At 43.9% G+C, this 25469-nt stretch overlaps 1 protein-coding gene across 1 annotated transcript in view; it reads left to right on the top strand.

Moving 5' to 3' along the window:
• The window catches only part of wdr33 (WD repeat domain 33), a 74499-nt gene extending 49070 nt beyond the window's left edge, over nucleotides 1–25429 (top strand). Inside the window, 21 exon segments of the mRNA XM_034183914.1 lie at nucleotides 12518–12545; nucleotides 12547–12616; nucleotides 14201–14307; nucleotides 14309–14325; nucleotides 14426–14580; nucleotides 14709–14787; nucleotides 15177–15287; nucleotides 15361–15451; nucleotides 15547–15637; nucleotides 15863–16002; nucleotides 16096–16230; nucleotides 16232–16252; nucleotides 16513–16590; nucleotides 16592–16897; nucleotides 16899–17308; nucleotides 17310–17328; nucleotides 17456–17519; nucleotides 20289–20580; nucleotides 20736–20899; nucleotides 22958–23137; nucleotides 24980–25429. Of these exon segments, the coding sequence (XP_034039805.1) occupies nucleotides 12518–12545; nucleotides 12547–12616; nucleotides 14201–14307; nucleotides 14309–14325; nucleotides 14426–14580; nucleotides 14709–14787; nucleotides 15177–15287; nucleotides 15361–15451; nucleotides 15547–15637; nucleotides 15863–16002; nucleotides 16096–16230; nucleotides 16232–16252; nucleotides 16513–16590; nucleotides 16592–16897; nucleotides 16899–17308; nucleotides 17310–17328; nucleotides 17456–17519; nucleotides 20289–20580; nucleotides 20736–20899; nucleotides 22958–23137; nucleotides 24980–25116 (2695 nt within the window). The 3' untranslated portion in view covers nucleotides 25117–25429.
• Nucleotides 25430–25469: the final 40 nt, after the last annotated feature.

Here is a 25469-nt window from a genome sequence, read left to right as displayed (position 1 = left end):
GTGTTTACTCAACTAGTAATCTGCATCACTTTTTGCCAAAATTGGAGCAACACATTTTTAAACATTTCTTTTGTTAAAAAAGATGCATGATGTAAAATACGCTCATAAAACTTTCTTACCTCTCAATCAGGTTGTGCTTTCCACATACAGTAGTGTTCACGTTAATAGTATCAAATCAATTTTATTTATATAACGCCAAATCACAACAAACAGTTGCCCCAAGGCGCTTTATACAACCCCTGGCAAAAATGATGGAATCACCGGCCTCGGAGGATGTTCATTCAGTTTAATTTTGTAGAAAAAAAAGCAGATCACAGACATGACACAAAACTAAAGTCATTTCAAATGGCAACTTTCTGGCTTTAAGAAACACTATAAGAAATCAGGAAAAAAAAATTGTGGCAGTCAGTAACGGTTACTTTTTTAGACCAAGCAGAGGAAAAAAATATGGACTCACTCAATTCTGAGGAATAAATTATGGAATCATGAAAAACAAAAGAACGCTCCAACACATCACTAGTATTTTGTTGCACCACCTCTGGCTTTTATAACAGCTTGCAGTCTCTGAGGCATGGACTTAATGAGTGACAAACAGTACTCTTCATCAATCTGGCTCCACCTTTCTCTGATTGCTGTTGCCAGATCAGCTTTGCAGGTTGGAGCCTTGTCATGGACCATTTTCTTCAACTTCCACCAAAGATTTTCAATTGGATTAAGATCTGGACTATTTGCAGGCCATGACATTGACCCTATGTGTCTTTTTGCATAATTTGATATTGAATTGATAAGAAAAGTGTCCAAAATATCAACATAAACTTGTGCATTTATTGATGATGTAATGACAGCCATCTCCCCAGTGCCTTTACCTGACATGCAGCCCCATATCATCAATGACTGTGGAAATTTACATGTTCTCTTCAGGCAGTCATCTTTATAAATCTCATTGGAACGGCACCAAACAAAAGTTCCAGCATCATCACCTTGCCCAATGCAGATTCGAGATTCATCACTGAATATGACTTTCATCCAGTCATCCACAGTCCACGATTGCTTTTCCTTAGCCCATTGTAACCTTGTTTTTTTCTGTTTAGGTGTTAATGATGGCTTTTGTTTAGCTTTTTTGTATGTAAATCCCATTTCCTTTAGGCGGTTTCTTACAGTTCGGTCACAGACGTTGACTCCAGTTTCCTCCCATTCGTTCCTCATTTATTTTGTTGTGCATTTTCGATTTTTGAGACATGTTGCTTTAAGTTTTCTGTCTTGACGCTTTGATGTCTTCTTTGGTCTACCAGTATGTTTGCCTTTAACATCCTTCCCATGTTGTTTGTATTTGGTCCAGAGTTTAGACACAGCTGACTGTGAACAACCAACGTCTTTTGCAACATTGTGTGATGATTTACCCTCTTTTAAGAGTTTGATAATCCTCTCCTTTGTTTCAATTGACATCTCTCATGTTGGAGCCATGATTCATGTCAGTCCACTTGGTGCAACAGCTCTCCAAGGTGTGATCACTCCTTTTTAGATGCAGACTAACAAGCAGATCTGATTTGATGCAGGTGTTAGTTTTGGGGATGAAAATTTACAGGGTGATTCCATAATTTATTCCTCAGAATTGAGTGATTCCATATTTTTTTTTTCCCTCTGCTTGGTCTAAAAAAGTAACCGTTACTGACTGCCACAATTTTTTTTTTCCTGATTTCTTATAGTGTTTCTTAAAGCCAGAAAGTTGCCATTTGAAATGACTTTAGTTTTGTGTCATGTCTGTGATCTGCTTTTTTTTCTACAAAATTAAACACCTGAATGAACATCCTCCGAGGCCGGTGATTCCATAATTATTGCCAAGGGTTGTGTTGTAAGGCAAAGCTATACAATAATTACAGAAAAACCCCAACGGTCAAAACGACCCCTTGTGAGCAAGCACTTGGCAACAAAAACTCCCTTTTAACAGGAAGAAACCGCCAGCAGAACCAGGCTCAGGGAGGGGCAGTCTTCTGCTGGGACTGGTTGGGGCTGAGGGAGAGAATCAGGAAAAAGACATGCTGTGGAGGGAAGCAGAGATCAATCACTAATGATTAAATGCAGAGTGGTGCATACAGAGCAAAAAGAGAAACATTCACGGGAACCCCCCAGCAGTCTAAGTCTATAGCAGCATAACTAAGGGATGGTTCAGGGTCACCTGATCCAGCCCTAACTATAAAGGAAAGTTTTAAGCTTAATCTTAAAAGTAGAGAGGGTGTCTGTCTCCCTGATCTGAATTGGGAGCTGGTTCCACAGGAGAGGAGCCTGAAAGCTGAAGGCTCTGCCTCCCATTCTACTCTTACAAACCCTAGGAACTACAAGTAAGCCTGCAGTCTGAGAGCGAAGCGCTCTATTGGGGTGATATGGTACTATGATGTCGCTAAGATAAGATGGGACCTGATTATTCAAAACCTTATAAGTAAGAAGAATAATTTTAAATTCTATTCTAGAATTAACAGGAAGCCAATGAAGAGAGGCCAATATGGGTGAGATATGCTCTCTCCTTCTAGTCCCCGTCAGTACTCTAGCTGCAGCATTTTGAATTAACTGAAGGCTTTTCAGGGAACTTTTAGGACAACCTGATAATAATGAATTACAATAGTCCAGCCTAGAGGAAATAAATGCATGAATTAGTTTTTCAGCATCACTCTGAGACAAGACCTTTTCTAATTTTAGAGATATTGCGCAAATGCAAAAAAGCAGTCCTACATATTTGCTTAATATGCGCATTGAAGGACATATCCTGATCAAAAATGACTCCAAGATTTCTCACAGTATTTCTCACAGCGTCAACAGCAGATGCTGTTGACACTACACCCTCAAAACTATTATGTTCAAACTGCTTTTTTTTTTTTTTATCAATCCTGTGAATCACTAAACTAGTATTTAGTTGTATAACCACAGTTTTTCATGATTTCTTCACATCTGCGAGGCATTAATTTTGTTGGTTTGGAACCAAGATTTTGCTGGTTTACTAGTGTGTTTGGGGTCATTGTCTTGTTGAAACACCCATTTCAAGGGCATGTCCTCTTCAGCATAAGGCAACATGACCTCTTCAAGTATTTTGACATATCCAAACTGATCCATGATACCTGGTATGTGATATATAGGCCCAACACCATAGTAGGAGAAACATGCCCATATCATGATGCTTGCACCACCATGCTTCACTGTCTTCACTGTGAACTGTGGCTTGAATTCAGAGTTTGGGGGTCGTCTCACAAACTGTCTGCGGCCCTTGGACCCAAAAAGAACAATTTTACTCTCATCAGTCCACAAAATATTCCTCCATTTCTCTTTAGGCCAGTTGACGTGTTCTTTGGCAAATTATAACCTCTTCTGCACGTCTTTTATTTAACAGAGGGACTTTGCGGGGGATTCTTGCAAATAAATTAGCTTCACACAGGCGTCTTCTAACTGTCACAGCACTTACAGGTAACTCCAGACTGTCTTTGATCATCCTGGAGCTGATCAATGGGTGAGCCTTTGCCATTCTGGTTATTCTTCTATCCATTTTGATGGTTGTTTTCTGTTTTCTTCCACACGTCTCCGTTTTTTTTTTTTTTTTTTTCTTGTCCATTTTAAAGCATTGGAGATCATTGTAGATGAACAGCCTATAATTTTTTGCACCTGCGTATAAGTTTTCCCCTCTCCAATCAACTTTTTAATCAAACTACACTGTTCTTCTAAACAATGTCTTGAACGTCCCATTTTCCTCAGGCTTTCAAAGAGAAAAGCATGTTCAACAGGTGCTGGCTTCATCCTTAAATAGGGGACACCTGATTCACACCTGTTTGTTCCACAAAATCGACGAACTCACTGACTGAATGCCACACTACTATTATTGTGAACACCCCCTTTTCTACTTTTTTTTTTTTTACTAATAGCCCAATTTCATAGCCTTAAGAGTGTGCATATCATGAATGCTTGGTCTTGTTGGATTTGTGAGAATCTACTGAATCTACTGGTACCTTTTTTCCCATGTAACAATAAGAAATATACTCAAAACCTGGATTAATCTTTTTAGTCACATAGTACTACTATTATTCTGAACACTACGGTATGTGCACAAATTCTTGATTGTTCCTACTTAGAGACAGCAAACCAGGGGCACATCCAGACAGAAAGAGGGTGTTTGGGGGGGGGGGGGGGGTTGCTGTGCCCTGCATTGTGCTCCTACTGCTAATAATAATAATAATTTCAAAAACTAAAATGTTTAAATCAGTATTTGGGCCTACGTTTTAATATAGTTCTGGACTCATTTTAAGTGACGAGCCACAAAAAGTTAATTTTAGTTAATGTAACTTTTCTGCATAAATAAGTGGCATGTGAACCAATACTACTGGGTCTCTTTAGGATTCCAGCTTGAATCAGGTCTGTTTGGATGAGGGAAGCCAAAATTATGAAACTGATTACAGCTCTTGTGGTTAGTAATCTGATCAAACGAACATGTAGGTTGTGATTTCAATTTTGGTTAAAGGCAAAAATAAAGGTGAAAATACAAATATTTACTTTATTCATTCATGAACAAAAATTTCCATGAACAAGGAACAAAAGATAAATCTTGTAAAAAATTGTTCCTTAAATACACAAATCCACACATTAAGCAGAACAACTAAACTGAGGGGTATTGGGGTGAGAAAAGAGTCATCAACAAAACCATCCAGAGTGTGTCCCTGGACATCAAAATCACCAAATATTCGTGAAAAAGTCTTTCTATAATATGATGCTGCTTTAGAAAAGAGCAGTGACGGTTAGTGGGTGAAATAGAATCTGTTCAGCAGAAGAACTATGACAAACTAAAACCTCTTAAATCCTTCTGAAGTCCGTTTTAAGCAGAAACGAGGTGATAATCACCTCCGTTTAGCTCCTGATGCACTGAAATGACTCTGCAGCAGCACATCAGACGTCTGCTGGGCTGCTGCTGCGCCGCTGTGATCGCTTCCTCCATCTTTTATTCTGAAATAATGCTGAATTTATGTAGAAATGATTGTTGTACAAAAGCTTCAGATATCTGTGGCTGAGACAGATGATGACTGGAGGCAGTTTGAAGCAGAAACAAGGTGATAATCTGTGAACCGCGGCTGATGCTCAGAAATGACGCATGCACAGTGAAGGCAGGGTGAGACCGATTTTTAGGGGTGACTGTTGAGTTGGCGATACCGGTGTCCACCCTCAGCCCAGTTCAGGTTGGATTGTCCTCTCACCAACAGTTTGGACATGATGGGCGGGAACAAGTCTGACGTGTCCTCATCCGCTGGCTGGTCAAAGTAATAATGACACCGGAACAGACAGATTTATTTGTTAAACATCCTCAAAGTCCCACATGTAGAAAAAGTTCAGCTTCCTGTGGAGAGGGGGCGTGGCCAGCAGCAGCTCCTTTCTACTTAAAGCAACAGGCGCACAAAAATTTCTGATAAACTTTTGTCTTTTATTATTTGCTGGTTTATGGGGTTTGACTTTGAAGACATCACGAGCGGTGATGGATACGTACGTCTGGGAGCATGCGCTGACACCGTGGGTTCTGGATGGCAACTATGCAGGCAGACAGCCGGCCCATCCACACATCTCTAAAATAACACTGACACACTGAGGCGAAGAGACAGTGAGACCATTTCTGAAATACGGATTGTTTTGTTGCTGTTGACAGGACGGCGTCCAGCTGCACAATAATCAAAGAAAACTGTTTGGAAAAGAACAAACTTATTCTTTTCCATTGATCTTCACAAACTGGTTTCAGTGTGAACAGATTTAAAACTACCCTGGTGTCTGTTTTAAATTATTTACAGCACTTTGATGAAAGAGAAAATGACGGCAAATGTCCTGAAGTTCATTTCTTCAAAATGCTTCATGTGAATTATTCACAGCAGATTTTTAAAGTCACCAGCCTGAAAAATAGTCTTTATTCTTGTGGGTTTTTTTTTTTCTTCTTCTGGAAGGGTTTCAGATCTCACACTATTTTTAAAGTTCTGTAATCTCACTGGACTGAAATTTAATAAAGATGCTTCTGCTGGCAACTCTCACCCCCCCCCCCCCCCCCATTTTTTTTAACTTTTTCATCTGTGCAGCTTACGCTAACTGCTAAATGACTCCACCTGCAGGCTGTTCAGTGCAAGGACACCATCAGTTTCACCTCCTTCAGTTTGGAAATGGCCCGGTCACACGGCATACGACGAGGAACGAAGGGAAAAAAAATAATAAAAAAAAAAAAAAGTCATAAATCGTTGAGGAAAAGTGGATGAATGAACTTTATCACTGAATAGCCTGCGAACCAAGAGCGCAAAAGGGATGAAAAACAAAACAAGTGAACTTTGAGCTCGACGCTTTAAACGAAACACCTGGAGAGAGAAGGAACAGAGGACGATAATAAGCGGAGTGTCACCATCACTTCCTGTATGACTGTGTTCTGACAAAGTCCGACTGAAAAGCTGGACATTATCAGTGTTTTCTAAGTGCAAAAGAAACTGGTCAAATTGTGCAATACAAATGGAAGGAAATCTGAGCTGGAACCAATAAATACAGTAGTGTTCAGAATAATAGTAGTGCTATGTGACTAAAAAGATTAATCCAGGTTTTGAGTATATTTCTTATTGTGTTACATGGGAAACAAGGTACCAGTAGATTCAGTAGATTCTCACAAATCCAAGAAGACCAAGCATTCATGATATGCACACTCTTAAGGCTATGAAATTGGGCTAGTAGTAAAAAAAAAAAAAGTGGAAAAGGGGGTGTTCACAATAATAGTAGCATCTGCTGTTGACGCTACAAACTCAAAGCTATTATTTCAAACTGCTTTTTATCAATCCTGTGAATCACTAAACTAGTATTTAGTTGTATAACCCACAGTTTTTCATGATTTCTTCACATCTGCGAGGCATTAATTTTGTTGGTTTGGAACCAAGATTTTGCTGGTTTACTAGTGTGCTTGGGGTCATTGTCTTGTTGAAACACCCATTTCAAGGGCATGTCCTCTTCAGCATAAGGCAACATGACCTCTTCAAGTATTTTGACATATCCAAACTGATCCATGATACCTGGTATGCGATATATAGGCCCAACACCATAGTAGGAGAAACATGCCCATATCATGATGCTTGCAACCACCATGCTTCACTGTCCACTGTGAACTGTGGCTTGAATTCAGAGTTTGGGGGTCGTCTCACAAATTGGTCTGCGGCCCTTGGACCCAAAAAGAACAATTTTACTCTCATCAGTACACAAAATATTCCTCCATTTCTCTTTAGGCCAGTTGATGTGTTCTTTGGCAAACTGTAACCTCTTCTGCACGTCTTTTATTTAACAGAGGGACTTTGCGGGGGATTCTTGCAAATAAATTAGCTTCACACAGGTGTCTTCTAACTGTCACAGCACTTACAGGTAACTCCAGACTGTCTTTGATCATCCTGGAGCTGATCAATGGGTGAGCCTTTGCCATTCTGGTTATTCTTCTATCCATTTTGATGGTTGTTTTCCGTTTTCTTTGTTTTTTTGTTTTGTTTTGTTTTTTTTTTGTCCATTTTAAAGCATTGGAGATCATTGTAGATGAACAGCCTATAATGTTTTGCACCTGTGTATACGTTTTCCCCTCTCCAATCACTTTTTAATCAAACTACACTGTTCTTCTTAATAATGTCTTGACGTCCCATTTTCCTCAGGCTTTCAAAGAGAAAAGCATGTTCAAACAGGTGCTGGCTTCATCCTTAAATAGGGGGACACCTGATTCACACCTGTTTGTTCCACAAAACTCACAAACTCACTGACTGAATGCCACACTACTATTATTCTGAACACTACTGTAAATCAATCTTACAGACTGAATTTTTATTTTGAAGCACACAAAAGTAAACATGACATCATCATGGTAACATGATACAAGTCAGAGGTCACTGAGATTTTGTTGACATGGAAAAAGAACAAAGTCCTCGGTTTGAAAACATTAGTTTTAGAGCCGATCATTTCCTGTGGCTGTTGGTGCTGGAACACAGCCGGTGACATGTTACTTTAACCTGTTGAGGAATCGAACCGCCGTCACAGACACCACTTCAAAAAACTAAAAGTCCTTTGATTGTTGTGGCCCCGCCCCATTAACCACTTCCAAACCATAAGACGAGTCTTCTTTGAAAGTGCACATTTGTGTGTGTGTGTGTTTGTCACACTGTGTGCGTGTGTGTTTGTCACACTGTGTGCGTCTGTGCACGTGTCACACTGTGTGCACGCGTCTGTGCACGTGTCACACTGTGTACGCGTCTGTGCGCTAGTCACACTGTGTGTGTGTGCTTGTCACACTGTGCGTGTGTGTGTCTGCGTGCGCGCGTCTGTGCGCTAGTCACACTCTGTGTGTCTGTGTGTTTCCTTGTGTGCTAGTCACACTGTACGTGTCTGCGCTTTTCACACTGCATGCGTGCGTCTCTGTGTGTGCGTGTCACACTGTGCGTGGGCGCACGCATCTGTGCGCTAGTCACACTGTGTGGTGTGTGTCTCTGTGTGCATGTGTCATACTGTGTGCACATCTCTGCACGTGTCGCACATTGTGTGCGCTAGTCACACTGTCTGTGTGCGCACGCGTCTGTGCACCGTGTCACACTGTGGTGTGTGCGTCTGTGTGTGTCACACTGTGTGCGTCTGTGTGTGTCACACTGTCTGTGCGCACGTGTCACACTGTGTGCGTGTGTGCGCGTGTCACACTGTCTGTGCGCACGTGTCACACTGTGTGCGTCTGTGTGTGTCACACTGTCTGTGCGCACGTGTCACACTGTGTGCGTGTGTGCGCACGTGTCACACTGTGTGCGTGTGTGCGCACGTGTCACACTGTGTGCGTGTGCGCGCGCGTGTCACACTGTGTGTGCGTGTCACACTGTGTGCGTGTGCGCGCGCGTGTCACACTGTGTGTGCGTGTCACACTGTGTGCGTGTGTGCGCGCGTGTCACACTGTGTGCGCGTCACACTGTGCGCGCGTGTCACACTGTGTGCGCGTCACACTGTGTGCGCGTGTCACACTGTGTGCGTGCGTGCGCATCTGTGCGCGTGTCACACTGTGTGTGCGTCTTCGTCCATTGATGATCCAGGGTTTTGTCATAAAGTGATCCTGAGTCCTGACAGTATTTTGTTTCTTCACATGATGTTTTCTGATTTCAGCAACAACTGCATCAATAAACCAGAGCAATGGATTATATACAGTTATAGGCTTTTAATTTCGGTGTACCCGTGATTATGTGGACCTGGTCAGGATGGGGTTCACCGAGGCCTCAGTGAACCCCATCCTAACTGTTTTATTATATGGTAAACAAGAAAATTGGGAGTTTGTCAAACATAATAAAATTGAAAAATCAATCTCAAGTTTCAGCTCTTTATTATTACTTTCATACTGCAGCAACAGGTCCAAAATACTTCATGAGCACAATCTCTGAAGCCCCTTTCACACCGGGGCTGCCTCGAGCTTCCTGTGGTGTCATGACGATGGTGCAGCAGGAGGCAGAGAGAAGGTGAGAATGCAGCCTGCAGGTTCTCTGCACAGAGGAATCAGAGTGCAGTTTGGCTGCAGACAGACTGTGCACTCTGACTTATTGTCTAGTTTATATTTGTGCTGAGCTGCAGGTCTAAGCTCTCAGTTCTGTTATAGTTTATCTTTCCTACTTTGACCGCGAGATGCGAACGAACCGATATTTGATGTGGACATGTCCTGTTTCTGTCAGTCAGTCTGTGAGCAGGACCTTTTATGGACTGTATTTAAACACATTTGTGAGAGAAGACCGAGGAGCTGCTGCAGCCAACAACGTTTTTTTTTTTCTGTGCCCTTAGTTTTTACTGCATTGTGTACACGGCGTCGTCATGACGATGCATGACGCAACTCGAAGCGGGCCAAAGTAGGCGTTGTATCGCGTTATCCAATTGGTCGTTATTGATAGAAGGCGTCGCTCGATTTGCTAGCACTATGCTGCACGCGAGGTGTACTCGGCTCCACCAGCGGTCAACTTGCCATGTGGTACAGCTCAGAAAGTGGCGAACGGGCCAATCAGAAGTTGGCAAAATCACGTACCATATAATAAATGTGATTATTACCCATCAGATGGATTATGGGATTATTAACCATCAGATGACAAAGTAAAACCTCTTTGTTTATTCTAAAGTCAGTTTGAAGCAGAAACGACGTGACAGTCTGTGGGTTTATACCACATGTGCAGTGAAGGCAGGGCGGACCGATTTTTGGGGGGGGAACCGTTCGGTCTGCAACACCAGATCACCTGCAGAATCCAGTGTAGTCTTCCATGCCCTAATGTCTGTCTGTGGTGAACATTCTGTCAAAATTCTTGCAGTAGTTTTGATGTAATTCTGCTTGACAGACAGACAGATAAGTAAATGAATAACATGAATGATTTCATTATGTCCTTGGCAGATGAAAAAGTAACAAACACTTTGCCCACGATCTTGCAAATATCACATAAATTACCAAACAGAACAACAGCACTGTCTTACTTAGAAACATTTGATAGACCAAATGAATCAGCATTCAACACTCCATTCAGATCCTGGACTAGTCCTTGGTACTAATCCCAGTATCCGAACGGAGACCACAGGACTCAAAAACTCAAACATCAGGGACCCAGAAAGGTTAAATTTTCTGAAATACCAAGTGAAAAAGATCAGGGTGCAGACCTATTTAAAAAAAAAAAAAACTTAATGCCAAGAAGGCAATGAGACAGAACCAGCACACAGAAACACTGAAAGATGTTCCCAGAACAACTTGACCTCAGGGAGCTGGTGTTAGTTCAGTTTAAATGTAGAAACTAGCCAATGTTGCCGTTCATATGTAGACTCAGTGTATTAAACGTGACGATAAAAAGTCAAAGTCGGCTTTATTGTCAATTCTTCACATGTAGTGGACATACAAAGGAATCGAAATATGCGTTTCTCACCTTCCCTCAGTGATGACAGGACAAGACATTCTGACAGTAAGAAACAGTAAAGTCCACAAGCAAGAATGTAAAAAAAGCTAAATAAGTAAGTAAGACTAATAGGCTCAATAAGACTACACAGGCTCAGTAACAAACAGAGTACAGACTCAGTAGGCAATAGGAGTACAAGAACAGGTATTTGCAGTGTTGTGTCTGAGGTAATCGTAGAAAGTGAGACTGCAGTAGTGCAAACCAGTATTGTAGCAGTGGAAGATTTTTGTTAAGACACTGTGCAAGTGGTGTGATGGTGATAAAGTGAAACAGTGCAGGACATTTGGTCATGGCAGCAACAGAATATTTTCTGTTTAGTCCTAGTGTGAAAGTGGTGTAGTGCAAAGAGTCTTGAGTGTTTTCTCTTTTGTGCAAGAAGCTGGCTGAGTGAGTGTCAAGGGTTTTTTTTGTTTTTTTTTTAGCTTCTTGAAGGCCTGGGTGGAGCTGGGGGGAGAGAGTTCAATAATCTCACAGCCTGGTGAATGAAGCTCTTTGTGAGTCTGGTGGTGCGGGACCGGAGGCTCCTGTACCTCTTCCCGGAGGCCAGAGTGCTAAACAGGCTGTGTGTGGGGCGGCTTGCATCGCCCACAATTGTGGTGTGATGAGGTGGTGTATATGTCTTGCATAAAGGGGAGTGAGGCACCAATGATCCTTCCAGTTGCATTCACTATGCGCTGCAGGGCTTCCTGTTGTAGTCAGTGCAGCTTCCATCCCACACAGTGATGCAGCAGGAGAGGATGCTCTCATTGGTGCCACAGTAGAAAGTGCTCATGATGGTTGGTGGAGCACTTGCCTGCTTGAGTTTGCGCAGGAAGTAGAGACGCCGCTGGGCCTTCTTTGCCAGTGATGCAGTGTTGGTGGTCCGGGACAGGTCCTCACTGATGTGCACCCCCAGGAATTTGGTGCTGCTCACTCTCTTCACAGCAGCACCCTCGATGGTCAGCGGCAGTGTTGGGTGTGACCTTTCCGGAAGTCAGCAACAATCTCCTTGGTCTTGCTGACATTCAGCAGGAGGTTGTTGTTTCTTCTGCACCACGTGAGTCTCATCTCCCGTGGTAATGAGCCCCACCAGAGGTTGCATCCGCAGTCTTCACTAGGTGGTTTGTGCTGTGGTTGTTGTGCAGTCATGTGTCAGTAATGTGAGAGGCAGTGGACTGAGCACACAGCCTTGGGGAGCCCCTGTGGTCAATACAATGCTGCTTGAGGTGTTGTTGCCAACACGGACTGCTTGTGGCCTCTGGTGAGGAAGTCCACAGCCAGTTGCAAAGGGAGGTGCTGAGCCCCAGTTTGTCCATTTTGCAGATGAGGCTGTTGAGGTGTTATGGTGTTGAACGCTGAACTGAAGTCTATGAACAGCATTCTCATATGAGTCCTTCTTGTCCAGAATGGGGTGAGGGCTGGGTGCAAGGGCTGAGCAGATTGTGTCCTCTGTAGATCACTTGGCTCTGTATGCGTCTGGGAGGGTCCTAGGGGTGGGGGGGTATTAAACAATGACCTGATCAGTGTGATTGACAGATGCATTGATATGGAACTAAGTGATTGTCATCTTCTGCAGTTTTTTCTCCGACAGATAATAAGTTCGCCCACCTGTTCTGACGATGGAACTGTTCGGATCTGGGACTTCCTACGTTGTCACGAGGAGCGGATCCTCAGAGGTGCGTTCAGCACGTTCATGCGCTGGGGTTTGTGTTGTGCAGAATTCTACTGAAGACAAGTCACCAGAACCATATCATGTTACCATGGTAACTGATGAATGTAATCTATGTTGACAGTCTACAGTGGGGGTATTCAACTAGTTCCAGAAAGGGTTAAGAGGGGATGCAGGTTTTCTTTGAAACCACCCACTCCACTCAGGTGATCGTACTGATCTGCAGAGATCTGCAGTCTGATCCAGTTTTACCCTGAGTCTGGGACCCTCAATCAGTTCAACTTATTTATAGAGCACCAAATCACAACGCAAGTCACCCTAAGGTGCTTCACAAGAGTAAAGTCCAATGTATGCCGCTCCATAGCCGCACAGAGCGCTCTGTGTTGTTGCGAGCCCCCTCCGAGCCTGAAGTACACCTCCCAAAACCTCTGACTACACATAGTGCAGCAGCTAAGAGAATGTTTAGAGCAAAATCCTGCAAATGGTGATACAAGCATCAAAGTCGGTACAGATACTCCTTAGACATTATCTTTGGGGAAAAAAACTGATTGGCCACTTGAATTTTCAGTAAGCAGCCATGTAGGGGTCAATTGAAGAACAGGGGTCAAAATAAAAATGCTCCAATCAAATTGAAAACTACATCACATTATTTGTCTGATCATAAGATTCCAAAAAGGTATATTTGGACAATCTGACTGAATGTTACGGAGTTATGGGGTAAAAACAGCAAGAATGGTGACAAAGGTCAGTTTCAGTTTGTACAGGGTCAAAGTTAAAGTTGCTCCACTTTTGGTAAAAAAAAAAAAAAAAATTATGCAAATTATTAGTTAACAGGATTTTAAAAAAGTAACAGTTTGTGTCATGCTTAATTCATGTTACAGGGTATCTATCACGTCATAGAATCCAATGAACATTGACCTTGTTTGACCTTTACTTTGTAGACCAAGCATTCTGCACAGTCAAAATGGTTCCATGAACCAATAATTTGCAATCATTTTTTACTGAAATTGGAGCAACTGTAACTTTGACCCCTGTACAAACTGAAACTGACCTTTGTCCACCATTCTTACTTTTTTCATTTACATAGCATCAAATCACAACAGAGTTGCCTCAAGGCACTCACACAAGTAGGTCTAACCTTACTAATCCATATGGGAAAAAAAAGCAGTACGGTTATATATGGCAAGCATCATGTCTTCTTATATAAATTAAACAGTGTTGTCCTAATAAGACTACTATATATTATGTAAAATAGCCAACTGATTATGGCCCCTTTCATACCAGAAAGAACACATAATCATATAATGGATTTTCAGACTCTTATGTGAATACTATATGTTTATATATGCAATTTAGCATTTTAGATATGTTGTACTAGTAAATAATTCTATATAAAAAGTATAATCCTGAGAGCGCAGAGCATGGTCCGGTACGTAAGGTTTAACTGGATCAGTCAGACAGGGAGACGCTACATAACAAAACCTTAAATCTGACCTCACACGGACAGGAAGCCAGAATTGGGGGTGTTGCGGTCAAATTTCTTCTGCAATCTGAACTCCAACAGCTTGTGTGTGTGTGTGTGTTGTGTGTAGTCACGGAGCGGACGGAAAGTGTGTTGATTGCATCCTACAAAAGGTTGGTGGTTTCTGCAGTAAGGACAGCCAGCAGCCAATCAATTTCTGGGATCCAAAGACCGGAACAGAGTCTGGCTACACTGTGATTTCAGCTGATCACTTCTTCGATGCTGGTTGTTGTTTCGTGTGTTTGTTCTTGGTCTCGTCTGAAAGCTGTCACACCTGGGCTTCCTCTTACTTAGCCACGCCCACAAAAACACAGTGATGGAGGTGAAGTGGAACCTGAACGGTAACTGGCTGCTGACAGCGTCACGTGACCACCTGTGCAAGCTGTTCGATATCCGGAACCTCAAGGAGGAGCTTCAGGTGTTCAGAGGTCACAAGAAAGAAGCCACAGGTCAGCATCAGGGTCACATGACCATGCGTCCGTCGTGTGTGTGTGTGTGTGTGTGTGTGTGTGTGTGTGTGTGTGTGTGTGTGTGTGTGTGCGCGCTTATTTATTGCTGTATGTTTGTGTGTCCTCAGCTGTGGCCTGGCATCCTGTCCACGAAGGCCTGTTTGCCAGCGGCGGCTCAGATGGTTCCCTCCTGTTCTGGCACACAGGGTACACACACACACACAGACTGACACACAGAGACTGACACACACACACAAACACACACACACAGACTGACACACAGAGACTAACACACACACACAGACTGACACACAGAGACTAACACACACACACAAACACACACACACAGACTGACACACAGAGACTAACACACACACACAAACACACACACACAGACTGACACACACAGAGACACCTTCAGCCTGACCAGGGTTCAAAGGTCAGACTTAGTTCAACACGGTTACTGTCACTGTAACCTCATGCGAGAAGAACTTTGTGGCTCCACCCATTTACCTATGAACACATTCAGGGGAGGCTGTCTGTCACCTGGCTCCGCCCCTTTGTGCAGGTGTAACGGTGTGTTGTTTGGTTGTCAGTGTGGAGAAGGAGGTGGGCGGGATGGAGATGGCTCATGAGGGGATGATCTGGAGTCTGGCCTGGCACCCGCTAGGTCACATCCTGTGCTCGGGTTCCAACGACCACACCAGGTACCGGACCACAATCTGAGCCGCATCAACCAAGAACCACATGGCAAAAGTAACAATTGAACGTCTTTTTCAGTAAATTCTGGACGAGGAATCGTCCCGGTGATAAGATGAGGGACCGCTACAACCTGAACCTTCTGCCTGGAATGTCTGAGGATGGTGTGGAAATACGGTGCGGAGGGAAACGGTTTTATCTGAGTGGTACTTTGGTTCTTTGATCAGAGCGTCATTGACAGTGACAGTTGGCCACCTGTATGTCTGTTTAGATGATGTGGAACCAAACAGCATGGCCTCCATCCCTGGCATGGGCATCCCGGACCAGCTGAAGGCAGCCATGGAACAGGAGCAGAACAGTGAGTCTGACCTGAGACCTGAGAACATGGACCGCCCACCATGACCCCTGAACCCAGACTTCTGTCTTCTTTTTGACTATCAGTGTCCCCTCTGCGTTCCAGTCCAAAGATTTTTCTTTGTAGCTCCTGTTGACTGACACGTCCTTCTGATCTGTTTGAAACCTGCTTTGGAGGTCTCTCTGCAACTTGTCCACGGTGTTGCTCAGCTTAAACTGTTGTCTGCAGGTAAAGATGCAACTCCTGAGATGGAGATGTCCATCCCTGGTCTGGACTGGGGCATGGATGAAGTCATGGGCAAAGACACCAAGAAGGTCCCACAGAAGAAAGTTCCATACGCTAAACCAATCCCAGCACAGTTCCAGCAGGTACTCAGCCCCACGAGACACCGGGAACTGGTTCCCCCGTGACCAGGGTGTGAGACAGAATCTAGTTTAACGTGTGAAATTTTTGGTCTGCAGGCCTGGGCGGAGAATAAGGTTCCAATGATGCCCCCTGCTGGTGATTCGAAAGAGCGGAAGATAATGGAGTCGAAAATGGACGGGAAGAAGAAGAGTCAGGCTGAGCTGGAGCAGGAGATGGCAACACTGCAGTACAACCAACCCCATGCTGCTGGAGGTGATCAGCTCCCACTGTCCACATGAGATCTCCCAGCATGCACTGTGTTAGCAGTTAGCATCCTGCAGTTATTTCAGACTTATTAAATTCCTCATAACAAACCTATAAGTCTTAAAGTGAACTGGTGCAGGTGTGTAAACGCCTTTATGTCATCATGCTCCTTTATAAACTGAAAAGAACCATTTCATGGAGATTTGAAAGCCATCAGTTAGACTTTATCACTTTTAAAGCTCACAAAGTCTTCTGTTGTGTTTTTGCAGCAAATGAAGATGGACAGGATGAATCACATGAATCCTGACGCCAACATGGGCCCTCCACAGGGACAAGGTCCTGGGTCTTCTTTCCCCAGCTCAGGAGGCCAGGGGTGGCCCTGGGGGCTCCTTGGCTGCTGGACAGCAGGGGTTCAACCCAAACATGCCTCCTCAGCACATGCCCAACAACATGGGTTCCACCATGGGCCCCGGGGGCATGCAGCCTCCTTTCATGCCTCAAGGACAGCTGGGAGCACCCTCTGGTCCCCAGATTCACCAGGGTGCCCCTCAAGGTGTAATGGCCCCTCCAGAGATGCAAGGACCCCAAGGCATGCAGAGACATCCTGGACCCCCAGAAACATGGGCCCACAGAGACCCTCATGGCCTGGGACCCTGGACCCAGAGGGATTCCGGGGCCCCCTGGAGCGATGATGGGCCCTCCACCTCGAGGAATGGGTCCACGAGACCCTCAAGGGCCTCCACCTCAGGGTGGCATGATACCACCACAAGGACATGTGATGGGGCCCAAGGGTCCAATGCAGGGGGGGGCCATGGGGCCCCAACCCAGGACACATGGCAACATGCCCAACAATTATGGAATGAACAATATGCAGGGGCCCCCTGCAGGGTTACATGGCTCTTCAGGAAATATGCAGGGCCCTCCAGGTAATATTCAAGGACCACATGGAAACATGCAGGGGCCCCCAGTTAACATACAGGGGCCCCCGGGAAATATGCAGGGCCCTCCAGGTAACATTCAAGGACCACGTGGAAACATGCAGGGGCCCCCGGGAAACATGCAGGGGGCCATATATGCCACATCAGGTGAGTTGATGTCAAATTAAACTCTGTTCATTTTGGTAAAATGAGTTCTGGTTCTTCCAGAACACAGCAGCAGTACTCTGAAGGTGTCAGCAGGACCGGTTCTGAGAGTGTTGTTTGGTCTTTGCAGGCTCAGAACTCAGGACCGATGATGCACGGGATGGGGCAGCAGGGTCCAACAGCAAAGGTAAGACAGCTCCAGAATACTGCAGTGGGTCATAAGTTCACTTCCCCAGTCATACATGAAAATTGCTGAGGTGCCTTTTAGCAAAGTGAATAATTCCAGAGTTTTGAAAAAAGGTGAATAAAGTTTTGATTTTGATGAGAGTTTTTGGATTAGCTTAGTTTTAATTTTCATCTTGTAGAGTTTGTGCACACCACCAATAATAAAAACATGGACTAGGTGGAGATGATTTTACCTCAGCGTGGTGATTGTTGTCGTCTCCTCTGTTGCTCCACTCAGGACGCGAACTTACAACCTGTGGCACGGGAGGCCAAAACCCACGGATGCTGGCATTTGTGGCCAGAGCGTCTTTTGGCGCTGCGGTGTGAGGTTTACTGATTACTGTATGCACAGCGACCCCTGCTGGCCGCAGTCAACGAATAGCAGCATCATTACTAAAGTGGAAATGAGGCATCACCTGGAGGTTCAGCGAGTGAGATTATGAACAGGAACAATAAAAAAAAAAAAAAAAAAAAAAACAGGAAGGTCACAGGACACACAAGGAATGGAAGAGGAACCAAAGGTCAAACAGAAAAATGACTGACTGACAGACAGAAGAAACCAACCAGAGGACGGAACACACTGCTGACATGGAAGGAACGGGCCGACAAACTCAGTGAACAGAAAAATAAAATCACTGGGGGGGAGAAAAATGTTCATTATCATGAAAATCTTCATGAAAGAGAAAGAATTCAAAACTATGATCCAGAAAATATCTGGAGGTCTTGTTCATGAGGGGGGAAGTTGGAGTGTGAGATTGACAGATGGATCGGGGCGCCTGAGGTTTTACCGACGCTGTTCTGGACTGTCATGGTGAGGAGTCAGAAGAGGAAACTCTCACTTTACCACAAGAGTTATGCTTCTGTCCTCACCTGTGGTCATGAACTTTGCATAATGACTGAAAGAATAGAGTCGTGGGTACAGGCGGCGGAAATGAGGTTCTTCTGTCGGGTATCTGGGACAACCAATTTCAATTTATTAAACTTACAGAGCACCAAATCACAACACATAAAACAGCTCAACAATAAAAAACAAAACAAATCAAAAAAAACAAAGAGCATGATAAAAAGTTGAAAAAAATAAAATCAAAGAATAAAAGCATATTAAACAATATATTAATCATATAAAATAGAAAACAAATACATCTTCAGACAACGACTTAAAGGTCTCTACAGAGTCTGACTGCCTCACTAAAACAGGGAGATCATTCACAGGACCAGGGCATGATAGGACAAAGCTCTATGTACCGCAGACTTTATATTCACCCTGGGGACATAAAGCAATCCTGCGCCCTGCGAGCGCATAGCCCGGGCCGGTACATAGATCTGCCAAGTAGGGAGGTGTCAGTCAGTGAACAATTTTATAGGCTAGTAACAGAACCTTAAAATCTGATCTCACTGGGACAGGAAGCCAGTGAAGAGACGCCAAAATGGGTGTAATGTGGTCAAACTTTCTGCTTCGTGTCAAAAGTCTGACAGTTGCATTTTGAACCAGTTGGAGAGCCCAAATGCTGGACTGTGGTAAACCAGAAAATAGAACATTGGAATAGTCCAATCTAGAGGAAACAAATGCATGTATCTGGGACACCCTCTGGTACAGGATGAGACACTTAACTATCCTGGAGGGAGTATAGCTGCTCCTTCTTTGCATCGAAGGGAGCTAGTGGTCCGCCATCTGGTGAGGATGGCCCCTGATTGTCTCCCTCGGGAAGCTTTCCAGCCTCGAGCAGCTGGGAGGAGGCCCAGCGGAAAACCCAGGACACGCTGTAGGGATTATATTTCCCAGATGGCTTGTGATCCTGAGGTGCAATATATCACATTTCTAAATAACCTGTGACCTTGAAAGATCACGGGTTGTTTGGATCTGTATTAGACATGGTGGTCAGTCCAGTAAATGCACTGCATTCATATAGCGCTTTTCCATCTGCATCAGATGCTCAAAGCGCTTTACAATGATGCCTCACATTCACCCCGATGTCAGCGTGCTGCCATACAAGGTGCTCACTACACACCAGGAGCACCTAGGGGATTAAAGACCTTGCTCAAGGGCCCTTAGTGATTTTTCCGGTCAGGCTGGGATTTGAAGTGAGGATCCTCAGGTCTCAAGCCTAGCACGTTAACCACTAGACCTTCACCTTTCATGTTATACCCACAATATACCATCAACTAATTAAGATGATAAATCCAACCCCTTTGTGTCAGTGTCCTACAAATGAATAAATAAATAAAAATCTGTTGTTTCTCTGTATTAAAGAAAAAGGCAGCTGTGGTTGCCAGAATATTTCTGTAAAAATACAGCAAAATACTTAATTACCTTTACAGAGCAACCTGTAAATGTTACAGTATAAGGCTGTTGTAGTTTTTTTTTCAGTCTTGGGCCCAACCCAGTCATCAGTCCTGGGGCACTCTTGGGTCTTAATCTGCCATTCTGGCCTGTGGTGTGCTCCAAGGTTTTCTTCTGGGACTTCCCTTTGCTTTCTATTTGTTTCACTTGGGCACTTCTTCAGTACCTTTGAAGACGTCTCATAACATTGTAATGCAGATGATATCCAGCTGTACGTCTCATGTACTCCTCAGAATGTTGCTGAGTTCTCTCTCTTACAGGAACTACATTAATGTTATAAAGAACTAGGTGGCCGCACTTCTCACTTAATACAGGGATTTGAGGTTGAAAACACCTCGTCTGAGTCTGTCATTTTATCATCTCACTGCTGCTTCATATTCTCTTGTCGAAGCAGAATCTCGGGGACCACCACCAAACCACCACGTGGGACCTCCAGACCGCCAGGGTCCAGGAGGTCCTGACCAGGGTTCAGGTCCTTACTGGGGTGATGATCATCAAGGTCGAGGTGGACCCCAGGATTTTGATGGAGGTCAAGACTTCCACAGCAGAGAAGAGGGTTGGAGGCCAGGCCAGGGCTACCAAGGAGGCCACAGGGGAGGGAGCCACAGAGGAGGGAATGGAGGGAACTGGGCCCCTGAGGAAAGGTTCCCCCGAGAAGGAGGAGAGTTTCGAGGACGGCGAGATGATCGGTAAGCTGAAATGTGAAGTCTCATGTTGGTGCTACTGGTAGTGGTAAACTTCTCATAATTCAGGTTGAAGACTTTAATCATCAATGGGAACAACAAACCCAGGGACCAGGAAGAAGCTGGTGGAGTTTGTGTTTAAAGTCGCTCTGCTGTTACAGGTACAGAGGGGGTGGTCCTGGCCAACCTGCAGGGCGGGGCTACACTGACAAGTATGGCGGTCAGGAAGAAGGTTTTGATGGCCATGATGAAATGGGTCGGGGATGGGAACATGGAGGCAGAGGAAGACCTCTTCCTCGAGGAGGCTGCCCCCCCAGGGCTGGAGGTGACGCCTTTACTTTGTGTTGCATCATGACAGCTTGATCTGCTTGTCTGTGATGCTAATACAACCCCTGGCAAAAATGATGGAAGGATGTTCATTCAGTTGTTTAATTTTGTAGAAAAAAAGCAGATCACAGACATGACACAAAACTAAAGTCATTTCAAATGGCAACTTTCTGGCTTTAAGAAACACTATAAGAAATCAGAAAAAAAATTGTGGCAGTCAGTAACAGTTACTTTTTTAGACCAAACAGAGGGAAAAAATATGGAATCACTCAATTCTGAGGAATAAATGATGGAATCATGAAAAACAAAAGAACGCTCCAACACATCACTAGTATTTTGTTGCACCACCTCTGGCTTTTCTAACAGCTTGCAGTCTCTGAGGCATGGACTTAATGAGTGACAAACAGTACTCTTCATCAATCTGGCTCCAACTTTCTCTGATTGCTGTTGCCAGATCAGCTTTGCAGGTTGGAGCCTTGTCATGGACCATTTTCTTCAACTTCCACCAAAGATTTTCAATTGGATTAAGATCTGGACTATTTGCAGGCCATGACATTGACCCTATGTGTCTTTTTGCAAGGAATGTTTTCACAGTTTTTGCTCTATGGCAAGATGCATTATCATCTTGAAAAATGATTTCATCATCCCCAAACATCCTTTCAACTGATGGGATAAGAAAAGTGTCCAAAATATCAACATAAACTTGTGCATTTATTGATGATGTAATGACCGCCATCTCCCCAGTGCCTTTACCTGACATGCAGCCCCATATCATCAATGACTGTGGAAATGTACATGTTCTCTTCAGGCAGTCATCTTTATAAATCTCATTGGAACGGCACCAAACAAAAGTTCCAGCATCATCACCTTGCCCAATGCAGATTCGAGATTCATCACTGAATATGACTTTCATCCAGTCATCCACAGTCCACGATTGCTTTTCCTTAGCCCATTGTAACCTTGTTTTTTTCTGTTTAGGTGTTAATGATGGCTTTCGTTTAGCTTTTCTGTATGTAAATCCCATTTCCTTTAGGAGGTTTCTTACAGTTCGGTCACAGACGTTGACTCCAGTTTCCTCCCATTCGTTCCTCATTTGTTTTGTTGTGCATTTTTCGATTTTTGAGACATATTGCTTTAAGTTTTCTGTCTTGATTCTTTGATGTCTTCCTTGGTCTACCAGTATGTTTGCCTTTAACAACCTTCCCATGTTGTTTGTATTTGGTCCAGAGTTTAGACACAACTGACTGTGAACAACCAACATCTTTTGCAACATTGCGTGATGATTTACCCTCTTTTAAGAGTTTGATAATCCTCTCCTTTGGTTCAACTGACATCTCTCGTGTTGGAGCCATGATTCATGTCAGTCCACTTGGTGCAACAGCTCTCCAAGGTGTGATCACTCCTTTTTAGATGCAGACTAACGAGCAGATCTGATTTGATGCAGGTGTTAGTTTTGATGATGAAAATTTACAGGGTGATTCCATAATTTTTTTTCTCAGAATTGAGTGAGTTCATATTTTTTTCCCTCTGCTTGGTCTAAAAAAGTAACTTACTGACTGCCACAATTATTTTTCCTGATTTCTTATAGTGTTTCTTAAAGCCAGAAAGTTGCCATTTGAAATGACTTTAGTTTTGTTTCATGTCTGTGATCTGCTTTTTTCTACAAAATTAAACAACTGAATAAACATCCTCTGAGGCCGGTGATTCCATATTTTGCCAGGGGTTGTATTAGCTTGTCGCAACGGTCTGCAACGCTAACTTTGGACATGATTTATTTGTTAAACTAACAAGAATTGGTCATGTTTTTAAGGTTCGTTTTTAGCTGCGAGCATGACTTGCAGAATTGATTAGGCAGCGATTTTGTCCATGATTTGAAAGAATAACGTGTGTTTCTGTTACATTGTCCAGATGTTAAACTGCTGTAACAGCTGCAGTCAATTTTCACACAGAAGTCGTAGCACTTTTTCACTCGGGAAAACATCAAATTAAAGAGCAGCTCATCAGGATTCTGGATTTTGTGCTGCATTCAAATGCTGTGACGTTTCCGTGCTCTCAGGTCACGACACTTATCGGGACAGTCAGGAAATGCATGAAGGGTCGTCGGGCGCTGGACGCGAGCGCCCCTCCTCCCTGCAGAGCATGGACATGGCCTCCCTGCCCCCCCGTAAGCGTCCCTGGCAGGACGGGCTGGGTCCTGGAGATCTCCGAGAGCGAGAATCACCTGGAGCTGATGGCGGTACGAGCAGACCCACAGTTTTAAACCTATCCTGCAGAGGGCGCCACAGACACTTTAATGATACACAACAGAAATAATTATCAGTATGGTTCATTAAATATTGTTTATTTCTGTTTCTACATTATACAGCAACAATTACACATTAATTACTATTAAAACTATCAGATACTGATAAAAATAAGATTAATGGCATGTTTTGTGTGAGATGTGGAAGTGACTAATAAATGAACATAGTGTGGGGAAAAATGTGTGAAATGAAAAATGGAATGATAAATTATTGTGTAATTTGCTTAATTTAAAGGTTCACTGACTCTGCTTCATTAATTACTCGTAGACATACTGTCATTACTAAATTGTCATTGTTAAATTACTCTGGCCTCTGTGTGGAGGGGGCGGGGCTGCTCGACAACGTACGCACGCTCGACGATGTGCTTGTCAATATTTACATGTTCCACCTGCCAGATAAATGGGTTCTGCTGGCAGTGGAAACGCAAACCAAGCCAGACTTAACTGTTCCGACCTGTACCATACAGTGCAGTACCGACCCGGACCATTTGGTGGAAACAGGGCTGTCAGCATATGCTGGATAAATTGTTATGGTGTGACGGGGTGTAAGCGACACTCCCTCTGTGCTTGGAGTTTTTCTGTCCCCTTTACATTCACATTCTGGCCACGTGTGCATGAGCCAGCAGTACTTGCTGTTCCCCCCCCCCCCAAGATGATGGATGGCCGCAGCTTTCCCAAAATTGTATTTAGAAGTTTTAAAAAAACAGCATCTGACTAGAGCTGTTCAAAAGTCTCCAACTGCCGTTCCTTCTGCTCAGTGTGGAGGGACATTTTGTTTACATTCTGAAATGTGGCATTAATGTGACATCTGATGGCAGAAAAATCATTCATAGCACCATTAATGGTTTCATTAACAAAACTGGCCAACCCTCAGAAAAAATATTGCTTACAGTGCTAACTTTTGTGAGAGAGCCACGGCTAGCTTTTCTACGATGAACAGTCTTATTTCTCTCAATTTGTCATCACCATTACAAGAGTTCAGGAGCAGGCTACGCACACAAGACGCAACAGGTGCGTAATTGCTCTCCTGCATCTTTCTGATTTGAGTACTGCCCCCTGCAGGGGTGGAGTCTGAAACATCACGTTGCATTTGTGAACTGGCGGCTGATGTCAGTTTCTCTTCTTTGTAGCTGATAACTTATGTCAGGAGGGTGGCCACCTTCTTCCTGAAGTCGGGTGTTTTCTGTTTTCTTATTGAACCTTTATGATGTCACATGACAAAATAAAGGGCTGCCAGAAGACCATCACATGAATTATATTCTGTCTGCACATTTTTATTCAGTTTGATGAAGACAGTTATTGTAAAAACACTACAAAAACAAATTAGAACATCTCAAACAAAAACATTTACAGTTATTAAAGGAAATCAGCAGGAGATTTCATACAAATTTTAAAACAAGAGCAGGAACAACAATTAGTAGTATCATAAAAAAAATAAATCTGCTTACGGCTGTGTAAAAAACCAAACTGTATTATCACCATCATTATTTAAGGTTATTTTCATTTTAAATTGAAGGAGCATCGGCGTGTTCACGTCCAACATTGGATGAACTGATGAAACCATGAAAACACCAAACTGAGTTAATCATTAGAAAACGTCCTTTCTGCCTGTGGTGTAGTAATAAAGTTGGAACATTTTGAAGATGTCTGGAATGGTGTGGCAGCCGTCATCAGCAGATCATTGGTCACTTTTTTTTTTTTTTTTTATGTCACTCGATCATTTGGATGGTCACTGTTTTTGGTCCGTGTGTCTGAGGTCTGGTCTTGTCCCTACAGGTCGACCTCCTCCGAGGGATGATGGCGGTTACGGTCCATCTGGGCGAGGCGGGCGGCTCGGCTGGGGTCCTGGAGGAGGACCGGGACCCCGTAGAGGAGGACCTCCCCGAGGAGCCCCAAGGGGCCGGGGTCGCTGATCCTGAAGGAAACGGTCATCTGGTTCTCCTGCCAGGACGTGCAGGGACAGACAAGAGTCCAGCCTCACAAATCCAGTGACATGCTCATACGTCTGCTGCAGCAAAGCATGATGGGACATCTGTGTGTGGCAGCGGTGCAGGATCATACCCAGAGCAAAACTCTGCAGATTTTAATGTCACAGCTAACAAGCAGATCACCTGGTTTTATTTCTCACTTTGTCCTCAGATGGTTTTGTTTTTGTCTTTTGTAAGAATTTCTATGTGTTTGTGTTTCCACCGTCTTCAGGTGAACAATAAAGATTCACAGTTCAAACAGCCAGTATTCCGCGTGTCGTCAGGTCGATCCCACCAGA

The sequence above is a fragment of the Thalassophryne amazonica genome, chromosome 12, assembly GCF_902500255.1.
Source record: "Thalassophryne amazonica chromosome 12, fThaAma1.1, whole genome shotgun sequence".
NCBI classification, from domain to species: Eukaryota; Metazoa; Chordata; class Actinopteri; order Batrachoidiformes; family Batrachoididae; genus Thalassophryne; species Thalassophryne amazonica.
This window is presented reverse-complemented; position numbering and strand designations above follow the sequence as displayed.